Here is a 15,285-nt window from a genome sequence, read left to right as displayed (position 1 = left end):
CGAAGCAGTGAGAGAGGAGGAAACGTCACCGTGGCGAAAGCATTCACAGTTCACAGCGGAGCACCAATCGCTGCGGGCTCCAGGTCCGTTAAAGGTCGCGAGGTTGGGAACCAGTGTGTCCGAGGGTGAAGAGAGCACTGTCTTACAAAAACATAATCCTAACGGGATACATTGGCAGTAATGTGTCCCCCCCCCCCCCCATATGTGATTTGAGCGACACATAATGCTGTGATGTGTGCTTCATGTCATTCAGAAACTATTTGTATGGACCTGTGTCTCTGCAGGTGTGTGATGGCTTTGTGTGCTCGACAGATCCTGTGAGGCAGTGACGTGAAGTCTTTTCTGTCTGAGACACACTGAGAAGTCCACCCCCCCCCCCCCCCCCCCTCCCTTTGTTTTTTGTTTTTTTCTATTTTTCTGTTGGCTGTAGAAGCGGAAGAGCATCTGTGCCGGATGAATCAGATTTTTATTTTATTTTATTTCTTAATATTGCTGTGTTTCTTTCTTTTTTGTCGTTGTGGGTCTGGGAGTGAGGAGTGATGCTGTGAAGTGAAGTGGGTCTGCTTTTTGTCTTTGAGGTCCACACCGGCTCCCCTGTCTCCTCCTGTGTCGTCAGTTTTTTCTACTGTGGAGCCCCCTCCCCCTCCTCCTCCCCTCCTTCCCTCCTCCCCCCTCCCTCTGTGTCCCCTGTGTGGCCCCAAAGTTGCACTGAAGTCCTATTCAGCACTGTCATGTTAAATGAAAGATCCCTCCAGCTGTTACTGTTTCAGTTTTAGCATCTCAAACTATACTTTAGTTCAAGGATGTCAATGTTATTTTCTTTCATTTTAATGCATTTCCATCCATCCATCCATCCATTCATTCATCCATCTATTTGCATGCATGTGGAGAATATTTCTAGATGTTGCCTAGGCTCTACTTTATCTCTCTGTCTTCCACTAATTTATTTCAATCCTTTTTATCTCCTCTTTTCTGATTAACACCATTCCTGCTGCCTCCTCTCTTCAAAAAAAAAAAAAAAGAAGAAGAAAAAAAAAAGTGGCACTTATCTCTAGTGTTGTGTTGCGTTGTTTTATCACATTATGTTGGTTGGCATGATTTTAGAGTCAAATAATCTTCCTGTGTACATCTTCTAGCATGACCCTCCTCCTCAGAGTTCTGCCTCATTTGCACATAGAGCAGCCTTCCTTAGCACGTACTCTGCCACCCACCCACGAGGTCTGCATGCACTGCACGCTCAACTCGACTGTGAAGTGGACAGGCATCTGCATATCCGGCCTCAAGTCTTTAACCTCTCAACCATCTCAGCTGATCCAGATCAAAATAAACCAAAGCCTGAGCCTCAGCAACCAAACAGATGAAATCCTCACGCTTTCTAATTCGGGCCTCATAAACTTCCCCTTGCATTCCTGCCTACTCACATTGTTAAAGTTGACTTCTTTTCTTGATATCGGTGGTACGGCGATGTTTCTCTTAGACTTGGGTGCTGTTCTCTTGTCACTTTAAACTTAAATACTGTACACAGTCTGGTGAAACTGCAGCTCAAATCAAAGCAGAGAGAAAGTACAAGAAAATAGCACCGCTGCTCCCTGCCTGCTAACCATTTACTCACTCTCATTCTATTTTTCTTTTGCTAATGAACTTGTGTCAGAGCTATAATTTAAATTCCCCATGGTCGTTTTCTCTAAAACCAGCGTAGGGTATTTTAAATGCAACTTGGGTTTTCCACTTGAATAAATTATGAATAAAGGCAAAGTAATTGCCTTTAGTGATTGATGGGCAATGCAGCATTTACAAAATATTGACTAGGACTTTTTTTTAGGATCTCAAAGGGTAATTACAGTTCAAAACGGATAAATCTGTCAACACTGCGACTTCCCCTTGTTTTATTATTTTCGTGGAGTGGCAGCAGTGTCGGTGCTCTGAGTAAATGACTCTAAAATGCCTCTTTTCAGCTCTTCGGCCTGCGACGAATTCTGCTTGTGTTGATGTCAAACTCGTCGTGAGTGTGTGATTGTGTGTGTGTGTGTGAGTTGGGAGCGTTTACTGAAACAAACCATAAGGCCAGCTCAACGGCCTCATGACTCAGTTTAATAGGTCGTAGATGAACTTAATTAGGTTAAATTTGTCATTGTGTCACCAACAGTGATTTAAGAACATTGGTCATATTTAATTCAGAGGTATCTTGGGGAGTGGGTTATACATAATTATTAGCAGGTGACTCATTGTCTGATGGATTTAAAGGCCCTGAAAACCTGTTTCCTCCTACAGCTTCTTACTGTTAGTAATGCAGCCCGACTACACTTATTTATTATTATTTCATTTATTAAGGACTGCACAACAAGTCGGCAGAATTTGCTTTCGGCACAGGCTAGCATAGTAGCACATAGTACTGTGTGGCGACAAACATTCTTTACATCTGCTTTAAATATACTGAATTACAATATCAATCAAGTAAAAGTAGAGAGGTGTTATCAGCAAAATGCACATAAAGTATCAGAAGTAGTCATTATTAGAGAATGGACTGTGTCAGAGTTATATTATTATATTACTGGACTGTTATAAATAATGTTTAAATGTGTAAAGACCCTGTTAAACTGTTGGATAATTAAATCAAAGGCAAGGTGTCAAGATGATCACATGTAAGTGTGAGAAGTAGCCTAATATTATAGATATAGTATATAAGTCAAATAGTTGCCTTGTATTGAGGTTATATATAGAGAACCAGAAAATGTAAGTACTTATGTAAAGGTACACCAGAACCATTCAAATGTAGGCCTAGTATTTGAGTAGAGTCTGTATGCTAAGATAAGCTAAGCTGACCATGTTTATATGAACCATATAGATGAGAGAGTTTCCCTTTCAAAACACCTTCGTCTGTCCTCTGTCTGGTTTGAACTGGACAAATACAGTAATGCTCTGGCCTTCTAGTTTTTCTTTAGCCTCATCAGTGTTTAAAGGGGACATATTATGGAAATATCACTTCATGAAGGCTCTTTAACATGTTTTTTGTTTGTCTAGCCTTCTGGCCCCCAAAATGTGAGAATTGACAAAACAATCTGTTGTCAGGCTCCCTAGATTGAAATCAATGTGGTTTTATGAGCTGTTCCCTCAGTTGTCTTCCATCCATCCATCCATCCATTGTCCGCCGCATTATCCGAGTCCGGGTCGCGGGGGCAGCAGTCGGAGTAGGGATCCCCAGACTTCCCTCTCCCCGGACACTTCCTCCAGCTCTTCCGGAGGGACCCCAAGGCGTTCCCAGGCCAGCCGAGTGACGTAGTCACTCCAGCGTGTCCTGGGTCTTCCTCGGGGCCTCCTCCCGGTGGGACATGCCCGGAACACCTCACGAGGGAGGCGTCCAGGGGGCATCCTATACAGGTGCCCGAGCCACCTCAGCTGGCTCCTCTCGATGTGGAGGAGCAGCAGCTCTACTCCGAGCTCCTCCCGGGTGACAGAGCTCCTCACCCTATTTCTAAGGGAGCGCCCCGCCACCCTGCGGAGGAAACTCATTTCGGCCGCTTGTATCCGGGATCCAGTTCTTTCGGTCATGACCCAGAGTTCATGACCATAGGTGAGGGTGGGAACGTAGATCGACCGGTAAATCGAGAGCTTTGCCTTTCGGCTCAGCTCCTTCTTCACCACGACGGACCAATACAATGACCGCATTACTGCGGCCGCCGCACCGATCCGCCTGTCGATCTCGTGCTCCGTTCTCCCCTCACTCGTGAACAAGACCCCAAGATACTTAAACTCCTCCACCTGAGGCAGGAACTCTCCCCCGACCTGGAGGGTGCAAGCCACCTTTTTCCGGTCGAGAACCATGGCCTCGGACTTAGAGGTGCTGATTCTCATCCCAGCTGCTTCACACTCGGCTGCAAACCGCCCCAGTGCATGCTGAAGGTCCTGGCTCGAGGGAGCCAACAAGACCACATCATCTGCAAAAAGCAGAGATGAAATCAAGTGGCTCCCTAACCGTACCCCCTCCGGCACTTGGCTGCGCCTAGAAATTCTGTCCATAAAAATAATGAACAGAACCGGTGACAAAGGGCAGCCCTGCCGGAGTCCAACACGCACCGGGAACAGGTCTGACTTACTGCCGGCAATGCGAACCAAGCTCCTGCTCCGGTCATACAGGGACCGTACAGCCCTCAGCAGAGGGCCTCCGACCCCATACTCTCGGAGCAGTTGTCTTCCAATGATGTAACTAGGACCCGAATTTGCATAATACCACCCCTACCTGGGACCAGTAGAAGGGGCGGGGCAAGCAGTGGTTCATTTGCATTTAAAGGGACAGGCACTGAGGGGCGGTGCGTGGCGCAGTGGGTAGAGCGGCCGCCCCATGTAGAGGCTACAGTCCTCGCCGCAGGCGTCCCCGGTTCGAATCCCGCGTCGGGCAGACCTTTCCTGCGTGTCATTCCCCCTCTCTCTGCCTCCCCATTTCCTGTCTATCTCTACTGTCATCACTATCAAAAAAAGCCGAAAAATATACTTAAAAAAAAAAAAAGGGACAGGCACTGAAACCAGCCGTTCTGAACAGGGCTGTTTTGAGAGGAAGAAAAGAGCTGTCACAGACATGTCTTTAAGACACCTGGGGGGGCATAGGGGGCATAATATGTCTCCTTTAAATTTAATCAAGTCGAATCTGTAAGATGTGTAACTGGGTTTTCAGGGGCTTTAAACCAGACAGAAATCTTGAGTAGTATAAGTTCTATTGTTGTTTCTGAAATGACACTAAAGTTGCATGATAGAGGAAAAGAGAACCAGCTGGAACAAGCGCAGCACTCTGTGGCTTGTGATTCTTTTGTAGCTGTTAAGATTTATTTATTTTGACCACGACTTCATTCTGACATCACCACAGCCTGGTAACTTGCATTGACCTCTGACTGGGACTCATGAAATGCAAGACTGTCCTCTTGTGAAGTGGGTTAGACTCTGGACATCTCTCCTCACTAACTGAACACACAGGTGGAATGAGTGGAAAACAAAACACAGCGCGCCGGGTTTTCTGAAGGTGATGGTGAAACACACACTGGACTGTGTGAATGTTCATGTTGCTGTCATATGCTGTCGGTGTTTAGGTGTAGAGGTCCACGTGTGTCTCAAAGGTTAGTTCTATGTTATGATGTCTTGAGTATGTGTGTGAGTGTGTGTTTTGCTGGAGAGTGTTGTGTTTATGTGTTTCAGCAATGGTACACTGCCACCATGAACCTGCTGGGGACCTGGCTCACTGAACGCATGGATCAGCAGCTCCACGTCTACCAGCTCAAGATCCTCATCAGAATCACAAAGGTGAGACAGGAGACAGCCAGCAGCTCCACACGGCGCTCACAACTCACATGTGTCCACACTGCACTGACGTAAAGAGGGTTTAGAAACAAGACGCTGCACTACCAGTCGGTCTCCTGAATCTGTCATGTGGATGTCGCCTCTACCCCACCCCTATAGGAGACCACCAGCAGCAGCAGGTTTTGAGTCTATTGACTCCAATGGGAGAAGTGAACATGAACACAGAACATGGTTGATTCTTTCACCCCAGAGTCACCAAAGTTAATGTTGGACTAATTTCTCAGCTTCTGAACATTCTGACGCTAAAATGGCAAATTTCAGACAGACAAATAAAGAGAAAATGAACTTTGTCTCTGTCTCAACAACACACACTCATGAGATCTGGCACAGATCTCCTCTGGTGGTGTTCAATCACAGCGGGTCCATTCAGTCCGGTTTCACTCTTCACTGCAATCGGAAAAACTGACATTTAAGAAGAAGACATTATAAAGCACATTTCCTGCCAGAGGCAACTCAATGTGCTTCACAGCTAAAATACACAGATGAAAAGAACAAAACAAATAGCAAATACGGAAATCTAACTTAAATAAGCAATACTGGTACAAATAAAAACAGACTACACAGATGCAAACTTAAATATGTGTTGGTGACCACAGACTAAACTGTAGATAAGAGACTGCGAAGATAAATGTTTTGAGTGTGGATTTGAATTGAAAGTACTGAGAGTTGAGGCATATTTTGGCATTTAAAATGCATTTTAATCAGTGATTTACCATTGACGGTGAGGTTCTGCGCGGGTCCAGATTGTTGTGTGACATCAGACAACTGTCTGGGTTGATTTTTCCTCCAACTTCCCCGAGCGGGAGCTCCTATGAGTTCGGAGCTGTCTCCAACGCAGCATCACTGTAGAAACAAGGTTGGGGTACTGGGGACTATGCCCACTAAGGAGACAGGAAGTGTATATTTATTATATATATATATATATATATATATATATATATATATATATATATATATATATATATATATATATATATGTATTTCACAAAAATCAAAATCATTGATACAAATCCATTATAATAAATATGATCATGGTATACATGCAAACTTAAACCAAAAAGGAATACAAAAAATAACAGCAACAGCAACAATAACGAAACAATAAACAGTAGCAACAATAACATTAACAACAACAAGAACACAACAAAGGTGAAAATTATGTATAGAAAAAAAAGAAGTGTATATTGGCGCAGCTTGTAATGGGCTGTCTTAGTAGTAGAAGAGTATCTTTGATGCATCTCTTGCCCTCCCCACCCCCAATTTGCAGAAAAAGTACCGGGACTTCCGCCTGCAGGGCGTCCTCGACTCCACCCTCAACAGCAAGATGTACGACACGGTGCGCAACCGTCTGACTGTGGAGGAGGCCACGGCCTCGGTGAGGGAAGGAGGCATGCAGGGCATCTCCATGAAGGACAGCGACGAGGAGGATGAAGAGGACGACTAGAGCCCGTGCACTGACACTCCAGCCCCGCCCTCCCTGAACCTCCTCACTCTGACCCACCCCCCGAACCCCACCCCTCCCCTTTAACACTTTTGACTTTAGCCTGGTTACCGATGCATGTACCAACTCAGATAGCCACTCTAGGACCTCTTCGTCAGCTCGAAATGCCTATGAAGGAACTATTAACTATAAAAATAGTACTTATACTGAGGAAAATCAAAATAAAAATGTTAAAAAATAACCATGATTGGCAGTTTAGCTGTGTCATGATAAAGATAGCACCTATCTTTGTTTCATTCATTTCTAAATTCATTTCTATGTGTTACTAAGCAATATGGAGAACCATTTGTTTGACAATGTTGAGTGAGATTAATAGGTGTGTCCCTGTCCAATGCAAACCTATATGGCGCTTCTTTGTCGTATTCTACATTCATTAATGGTACATTGTTGTGATGATGAGTGTGTGGACCCTTTTCTTTGTCTTGTCCGTTTCTAAGTGAATGCCAACTGCTTCAAACTGAAAATAAACCTCTGTATTTGTTTACGGCTGTTCCAGATAAACTGTCGTCTAGTCACTGTTATTAACATCAACAGTAAGTCTAGACCTGCATTTTTATCATGTGTCAATGCTATGTGATCTCATCTCAATTACTAATTAGACATGGTTCAACAGGAATCTTGAACAACAAGTGGGTATTCTAGAGATGCAATATTCTCATAGCTCCATTTTGATAACTCGGGAGATTCTATTTTTATTTCAACATTAAAAGGCCTTGAAACAGGTTCTATTTTAATTGAGTTGCACTTTTACAGAGAAAAGAGCAAAAATAATTTTTTTTATTGAAAAAAAAAAGTTGGTCTGTCTTTGTTCTGTAATTGTGTAGAATGAGATGTCTGGCATTTGTTTGGGTCTCACTGTTGTTTTGTATATATTATATAAATATATATATAAATATAAAATGCTGTACATTGCATTCTGAGCCATCGCTGCATGCCTGTGGGTTCCCACCCTCCCCAACGCTTTCTGTTTTCTGTGTGAATTAGCTGGTGGATTCATTCTTGCTTTTGCCTTATGAAAGCCAACAGTTGTAATATGCAAGAGCTGTGGCCTCGAAATAAAAATTATTGTACATGTGCATCATCCTGTCGTGTTTACACTCAACTGTACATCAAGTGTCTGTACCGGTGGGAAGGAGCTCAAGTACCTTTACTCATGTGTTGTTCTTCAGGAACATGTGTTACTTCCTAGCCCAGCATGTTATGTCAATGACACACACACACACACATTCATGTGTGGTTAACAGTCTGAGGATTTCATGCCATAGCAAATAAACATTAAATTATCAACTTTAATGAGAGAGAATGACATTTTTCTTCAAACTCAAGAATTTGACTGGAAATCATCACTTTTCTTTTTTTTTTCCCATCAATATGAAAATGATGTAGTGATATTTTCCCTGAACATCTGTGGTTGTGTTGCTAAGAGATAACAGCTTACAATCAAAGTGAGCAACAGTTAAAAAGCTATTTTCCTCTCAGTGTGTCAATCCAACATGAACCGGTCCACACAATAATATTTTTGATGCTTTCGGTGTAGTTTGTTGCTGATGTTTAAGCTAGATGGATCTGGATCTGAATCTTCCCTCTGTATTCCCACGCTGACAGCAGGGGGCGACAGGAGGAAGTAGCTACTTAAACATTAAAAAACAAAAAAAAAGAAACAGACAGCGGTTGCATGTAATACAAGGATGCTGTGCACCCAAACCCAGACTTTATTTAACGTATAGCAATACAGTTTACCTATTAAATAACACTATGACACTATAATATGATATATAACAGTATCATAGGGATATATGGCTATGATACTATCATATAAGCATGTGATATGAAGGACAAAACTAGTTCATCATTTATTTAAGTTACAAATCAAACTCTACCACCACTCTGGCTGAAATCCACTGAGGACATACTGCATCCTCTGGACCACTGAAGTATGATGAAAACGTGGTGTAAACACCAGCATGGAACCTCTCAGAGGCAGGTGTAGCTGTGGCTGTCGGGGTATTTAGCAGTGGTGATCTGAATAAAGTACAATCTGTCACAGGGCCACTACACAAGTCAGATCTTTGTATGAAAATACAAACGTCTATGGTCACAAAGGTTAAAGTCATTTTGTTTTTGAAGCAACAGCACTCGTGTTTTTTTTTGTTTTTGTTTTTTTAAATGAGTGTATAGAAATATCAAACAGAGAGCAGCGTCCTCTCTGCGTTCAGACCAAAAATAATAAAAAGGAAATCAAACTTAACTGCAGTTGCTGCAAAGCACACGTTTTGTTGCAGGGCTGAGTGTTAAGTCATCTGGACTTTTCTCCAAATGTTGGAGAGTTTTCACTGGATTTAATAAACTCCCCTTTAGCAGAGAAGTGGATGTTATCAGCAAAGAAAAAAAAAAAGGTTTCATCATAAAATACACACTATGGAGATACATAAATCAGTTAGGAGGAGGAGAGGGATGTTCATGGTTGAAAAGGGCTTATAATTAATAATCACAAAATAGTGCAGAGACAGAATATCAGCCTAAATAATATCAGTTTTTCATGTTATCTAAGTGTGAGGAACGCGCCATGTACTGATTATCTGCTGTGAGGTGAGTTCCTGAGGCGAGAACAGAAACATGCTCGGATCTGGTTCAATTGACACCGTCGACACTGGAAATCTGCAAGATTGAACAATTTGAATCTTAAATTCTTGTTGATTAAATAGATCTCAGGACAAAACCACTCACATGTTACAAACTGGAACCACATCTTTGGTTACAAATAAAGCATTAAGCCACCAAAACAGAAGAAGAAAAAGAAACTACACTGCCTATAAAAAGTACAGTAGCCCCTATACCATTTGGACTGTCATGTTTCAGCATGGGTAGCAATTTTGAATCACAGGGGATGTCATTTGGATACTTTTTTTTTCTTAATGAAGGCAGAGAGATGTGTGTGAATAAATCTGTGACATGTTTACTGAAAATACAGATAAAGAGAGGAATTAAGATAATTTCCAAGGCACTGAATATTTCTAAAATGATCACAACAACAGAAAAAGCATGGCACACATCTATTATCCTCAAAGGGAAAAGAGAGAAAGCACTAGTGAGGCCTCCGAGACGCAGCTGCAGAGCTTCATGGCTGATTTACAGCAGCTGACGGGTCACAAACAGTGTCACATATTTGGTCAAAAGTTACAAAGCTCAGGAAAGCTGTGATGAGGTGGGAGGTTTGACTGAGCAAACCCCCCACAAATGAGGAGGAGAAACACCATGGAATCCATGCAGCCTGGTGAGGATGAGGCGCCAACGCAAGAAAATCCACTAAAATATAAATACATGTGTACAAAGAATCCTGCTGCAATCTCTGGGATAACTGCAAGTTTTATTGTCCAGACAGATATCAAGCCCAAAACTATGCAGTGGTGTTTTTTTTTTCTTTCTTTTAAAAAAAAAAAAAAACCAACAACAATTTGAATGTCTTGGGTGACAGGATTAGAGCTCAGACCTCAGTCTGGTCCTGCATCAGGAACAGGACTTGAGCCCCGCTGCTGCACGACCATAGTGCGACACGAGAGAGCGAGATGCAGTGTCCAAATGTTGCTCCAGTCTGATCTACAAAGACTGAAGGTAATCATACTAATGGTCTCATGGATAGTGAATACTTGCACAATCAGTTCTGCACTGTTCATTAGGGGTGGGAGAAAAAATCGATTCACATAGATATCGCGATATCTTTTTTGACGATTTTTAAATCGATTTTTTTTTTCAAAAATCGATTTTTTTTTTTTTGAAAAAAAATTTTTTTTTGAATTTTTGAAAAAATTTTTTTTGAATTTTTTAAAATATTGTGCAATGTGTATTTGTTAGCCTCTTTTACATACAGAGAGTACAGGCTTTGAAAAGGGTTTAAGTTCATTTTATAATGGAGTATGTTAATTTATAGGCTCCTACAGTGTTTGTGTGCAGATAAATGTTAAAAATGCGACTAAAAATCGAGAGAATCGGCAATATCGTAGAATCGCAATTTAAATCGAATCGGCATCCAAAAAATCGTAGAAGAATCGAATCGGGAGAAAAGCATATCGTCCCAGCCCTACTGTTCATTTCCATCTATTTGTGATATTTGTCTTCACTCTGACAGTATTTTTTTTGTTTTGTTTTTTTCCTGTTAAATCAGTGTCAAAAATAAATAACAACAGAGATCCAGATCACTTCCACTGTGATTCAATGCTGCACAACAAAACATGAAAAACTTTGTGTGTGGGTCAAATACTTTTTGTAGGCACTGCATTGTGTCAATAGATACTTATAATTACATGTGTTAACATCAGTTGAGCTTTGATAGCTGAGGTTAGAAAAGCGGAACATAATAACATGTATGGAGCTGTGTCAGGACAAGATGAAGCTCGAGCAAGCCAGTGGACAAAAGTACTAAAAAATAAAATAAAATAAAGAAAAAAAGTATATATATACATACATATACATATATATGTATATATACATATACATATATATAAAAACAATATAACAATATATAACAATATAAATCCCTGTAAAAAGCAATATATGTTCACATTAGATGTTGTAACACACTTTAACAAAATAAGCCATAAGTACATTATACAAGACAGCAGTGAAATATTTGGACAATATATGAATATTAGGCAGGTAAGAGTCTCTTCACGTGTGAAAAACAACTTCACGCATGTGGAGCGAAGCCTGAAAACAGTTTGTTTGATCGAGGTGACAAAGTGACATAATGCATGCTGGGCTACGTTGTGATTCCGTGTTTGATCTTGAGACACTGTCGTAGAGGCCGGTGGCCTCCACTCATCCTGGTCTTCATGCTGCAGGTTGGTCTCCATTGCGGTCCAAAGGTCCCAGTCTTGTCATGTCGCCAGGATTCAACTCGCTGGATTTTTAGGCAGTAACACTGATAGGATAGTGCAAACTGGACAGAGCTGCTTCTTCCCCACCTCAACTTAAACAGGTGCAAACGCTCAGCAGGATAACATTTAAGACAAGAAATAAAGGGCAAAAACATAAATATCAAAAAACATTTATCAGTATAAAAAGTAATAAGGTTATTCATTTAATCAATAGTCTGGCAAAAAAGGCCTCAGAAAAGTTCGCGGATTTTTACAAACTAAGTGCCCATAAGAATGTCCTCAGACGAGCGACTCCAGGCTCTCTGCAGGGTCTGACTCGTCTGTAATCACCACCACTCCATTAGTGTCCATGTGCATGGGGCTCAGGCCACACTCCTTGTTCCCGACCAGGCTGAGCATGGCTTTGTAAAGGTACTGGTACTGCTCCTGTGCACGGAAACACACAATATGTTACCACCACAGATCACTCCCCATGCTGTACTGTAAAACTATAAAAGACTGTGAAAGATTAGTAAAAAAAAAAGCACAAAAACAAAAATTATACACTATGATATGATGCAATCATCAGTAACGGTATATCTTTTTCATTCATGTGAGAATAAAACCTTTATTACTACAGGGGCCTTTTATACAGTAACTCATAGTTTGGGTCTAATAGCAACGTGCATGGTTCCTCCTGAACCGCTCTCACCAGTCCTCTGCAGCAGTGAAGGCTTATCAAAACCCACTGCACTAAAACCTGGTATTCCACTGACTGGTCTCTATTTTAGTGGACACCAAAATTGTAGCTTTAAATGTGACTTAATGAAACATCATTAAGTCACACTGCAGTGTTAAAACTACACTATACACAACTGCAGGTTCACCTCAATAAATGAGAATATCATGTAAAAGTGGATTTTTTGCAGTAGTTCAATTCAAATAGTAAAATTCATATATTATATAGAGTCATTACACAAAGACTGAAAAATTTCAGGTCTTAATTATTTTAATTGTAATGATTGTGGATTACATTTAATGAAAACCCAAAATTCAGTATCTCAAAAACTGAGAATACAGTGAAAATATTCACTATTATAACCCAGTGGTGTCACACTCTAATCAGCTGATTAACTCCAAACACCTGCAAAGGTTTCCTGAGCCCTTAAAGGGGACGTATTATGGAAATATCACTTTTTGAAGGCTCTTTAACATATATTTAGGTGTTTGTCTTGCCTTCTGGCACCCAAAATGCGAGAATTGACAAAAAAATGTGTAATTTTCAGGCTTGAAATCCATGTGGTTTTATGAGCTGTTCCCTCAGTTGTCCTCTAGTGATGTAACTAACTTTCAGATTTGCATAACCGGGGCGGGGCAAGCAGTGGCTGATTTGCATTTAAAGGGACAGGCACTGAAACCAGCCGTTCTCAACAGAGCTGTTTTGGGAGGAAGAAAAGAGCTGTGATGTTTGATCCTTCTGGCATTTTGACCTAATTATGTCACAGACATGTCTATAAGACACCTGTGAACTATTTTAATTTGTGGAAAGGGGGCATAATATGTCTCCTTTAAATGGTCTCTTAGTCTGGTTCAGTAGCTCCACTATCATGGAAAAGACTGCTGACCTGACAGTTGTATTCTCATTCATTGAGATGCATCTGCATTGCCTGAGGAGAAAGACAATGATCTGAAAGTCCTAAAGGAGGGAGCGGTAGAGGTGTGATTCATATGACATATATTTATAATCATTTGATCCATTGTTCATATGAAACTATTGGATCAATGTAGCTTTAAATATTGGAAATAGCTAAAATACTGTTGCCAAATTCCTCCTGTTTGTCCTGCACATACATGTAAACTTACTATATCAGTGAAGACTCCCGGCCTCATGAGATTGACCATTTTAGCCACCTGATAGATGTCGACCACGCCCTCGCTCTCCAGCTGCTGGGACAGAGTGGTGAGGCCGCAGAACATCCCAGCTGACACAGCTCCGTACCTGAGAGGACACACTCACAGTCAGCTCTGTGCTGTTACACACACACACACACACACACACACACTCACCCCACTCGCTCCAAATGACAACCGGGAAGCAGCCCGCCAAAATAAAATACACTGTGGTAAATGAATGGGTGTTACGTGGGAAGTCTCTTTCATGCAGTCGGTGCCATTTATGTTACACTACCATGATGCAATTATACATCGTGTTAGTGTAACATGACTGATGTAAATGGAGGGGGAAGCAGCGTGTGTGATGGCCTCAACTGTCTGCAGCTCAGTCACAACATCATCTCACTGCACTTTGCAGGTCAGGTCACAGCCTCACTGTGTCACTGTGAGTAGCTACACACAACTGGACTCAGAGTGGGGAGTGGGAGCTGTCTGTCAGGGGGCACATGAAGAGTATTCAAGTCACTGGGTGGAACACCTACAAAACAAATTTACACTCAGTATTTCTACTCTATAAGAAAGTCATAAGAGTTGTTCCTAAAGCAGGATGCTACAACCAACTAACCCACTCTTTATTTAGTTAAACATCTTAAAAATACTTGACCTAGTGAAATTCAAAACAGCTGTCATTATGTATAAAGCACACAACCAGCTTCACCTGCTTCAGCGCTGTGTCCAGGAGTGTTTAGGCCGAGAGAGCCAGCATGGACTAAGGGGATTTTGCATCTTTATAAAAAGCCATGCAACAACTAGCCATTGTAACTATACTGGGAGTGAATCTTTGGAATAATCTTGACTATGAATAAAAAACCCTAACCCTAAATAATGTATAAATCCAACATATTTGACAACTATAGGGCAGTATCATGACACTGTATCACGACTGTAAAAATTTGAAGTCAGGCTCGTCTGTTCTCATTGTTCTCTGTTGTTTTGCAAATATAAGTCATAATATTAATTCTGTCCTGTTTTGTTTTGGTTTTATTTTCTCTGTATCTTCATGTTGTAAATGCAGATCTTGATGTACAAAGGGTAGAGGCACAGTAAGCTCTGGCTTCAGCCTACAGCTGCTCCATGTCTTACTGACCAATCAATCAGTGCATTTTGTCTGTTGATTTAATCGACTGAATAAATCAACTCAAACTCAAACAAACTCAAACTTGTGTTTCCACTAACAGCAGCTGTAGGGAGGACTGCTGGCCACCACTGAGTGGCGCTGTTTATCCCGACGGCCGTCGGTACATCCTCAGAGCCGGCAGCATACACCGAAGGACCCAAGGACTCAAAACTCAAGCCATGGAAAACACTCCACGCTGAGAGACCTGCTTCACTGTCCCACTGACACAAACACAGCGTCTCTTAGCAACAACAACTCACAAGCAGATTAAACACTTATGTCCTCCAGATCCAGATCAAATCATTCTACAGCAAAACTCTTCCTGAGCCGACAGGACAGCAGGAGCAGTGTTGGGCACGTTACTGTTTTAGTTATAGTTACTAGTAACTGACTTAGTAACTGAATGACTACATTATAAAAGTAACTAATTACCAGGGAAAGTAACTATTGCGTTACCGCGCCTCCCCATCACAAGGCCACTAACCTGCTAAGTGCTCAGTGTTTTCCTCTGATTC

The 15,285-nt window shown here is 41.6% G+C and overlaps 2 protein-coding genes across 23 annotated transcripts in view; one reads left to right on the top strand and one right to left on the bottom strand.

Moving 5' to 3' along the window:
- Nucleotides 1-7,921, top strand: part of LOC146987830 (calcium-dependent secretion activator 1-like) — a 77,153-nt gene extending 69,232 nt beyond the window's left edge. For all 22 annotated transcript variants that reach the window (XM_085777240.1, XM_085777232.1, XM_085777239.1 and 19 more), the window contains 2 exons: nucleotides 5,185-5,289; nucleotides 6,614-7,921. In XM_085777240.1, the coding sequence (XP_085633366.1) occupies nucleotides 5,185-5,289; nucleotides 6,614-6,790 (282 nt within the window). In that variant the 3' untranslated portion in view covers nucleotides 6,791-7,921. The remainder of the gene's footprint in view (nucleotides 1-5,184; nucleotides 5,290-6,613) is intronic.
- Nucleotides 7,922-8,528: 607 nt separating this feature from the next.
- Nucleotides 8,529-15,285, bottom strand: part of ca16b (carbonic anhydrase XVI b) — a 178,367-nt gene continuing 171,610 nt past the window's right edge. The window contains exons 28-30 of the mRNA XM_085777215.1: nucleotides 13,564-13,699; nucleotides 10,930-12,147; nucleotides 8,529-10,513 (exon numbers count right to left, since the gene is read on the bottom strand). Coding sequence (XP_085633341.1) covers nucleotides 12,001-12,147; nucleotides 13,564-13,699 — 283 coding nt within the window. The 3' untranslated portion in view covers nucleotides 8,529-10,513; nucleotides 10,930-12,000. The remainder of the gene's footprint in view (nucleotides 10,514-10,929; nucleotides 12,148-13,563; nucleotides 13,700-15,285) is intronic.

This window comes from Trachurus japonicus, chromosome 5 (genome assembly GCF_045865225.1).
Source record: "Trachurus japonicus isolate A0001 chromosome 5, Traja_1.0".
NCBI lineage: Eukaryota > Metazoa > Chordata > Actinopteri > Carangiformes > Carangidae > Trachurus > Trachurus japonicus.
This window is presented reverse-complemented; position numbering and strand designations above follow the sequence as displayed.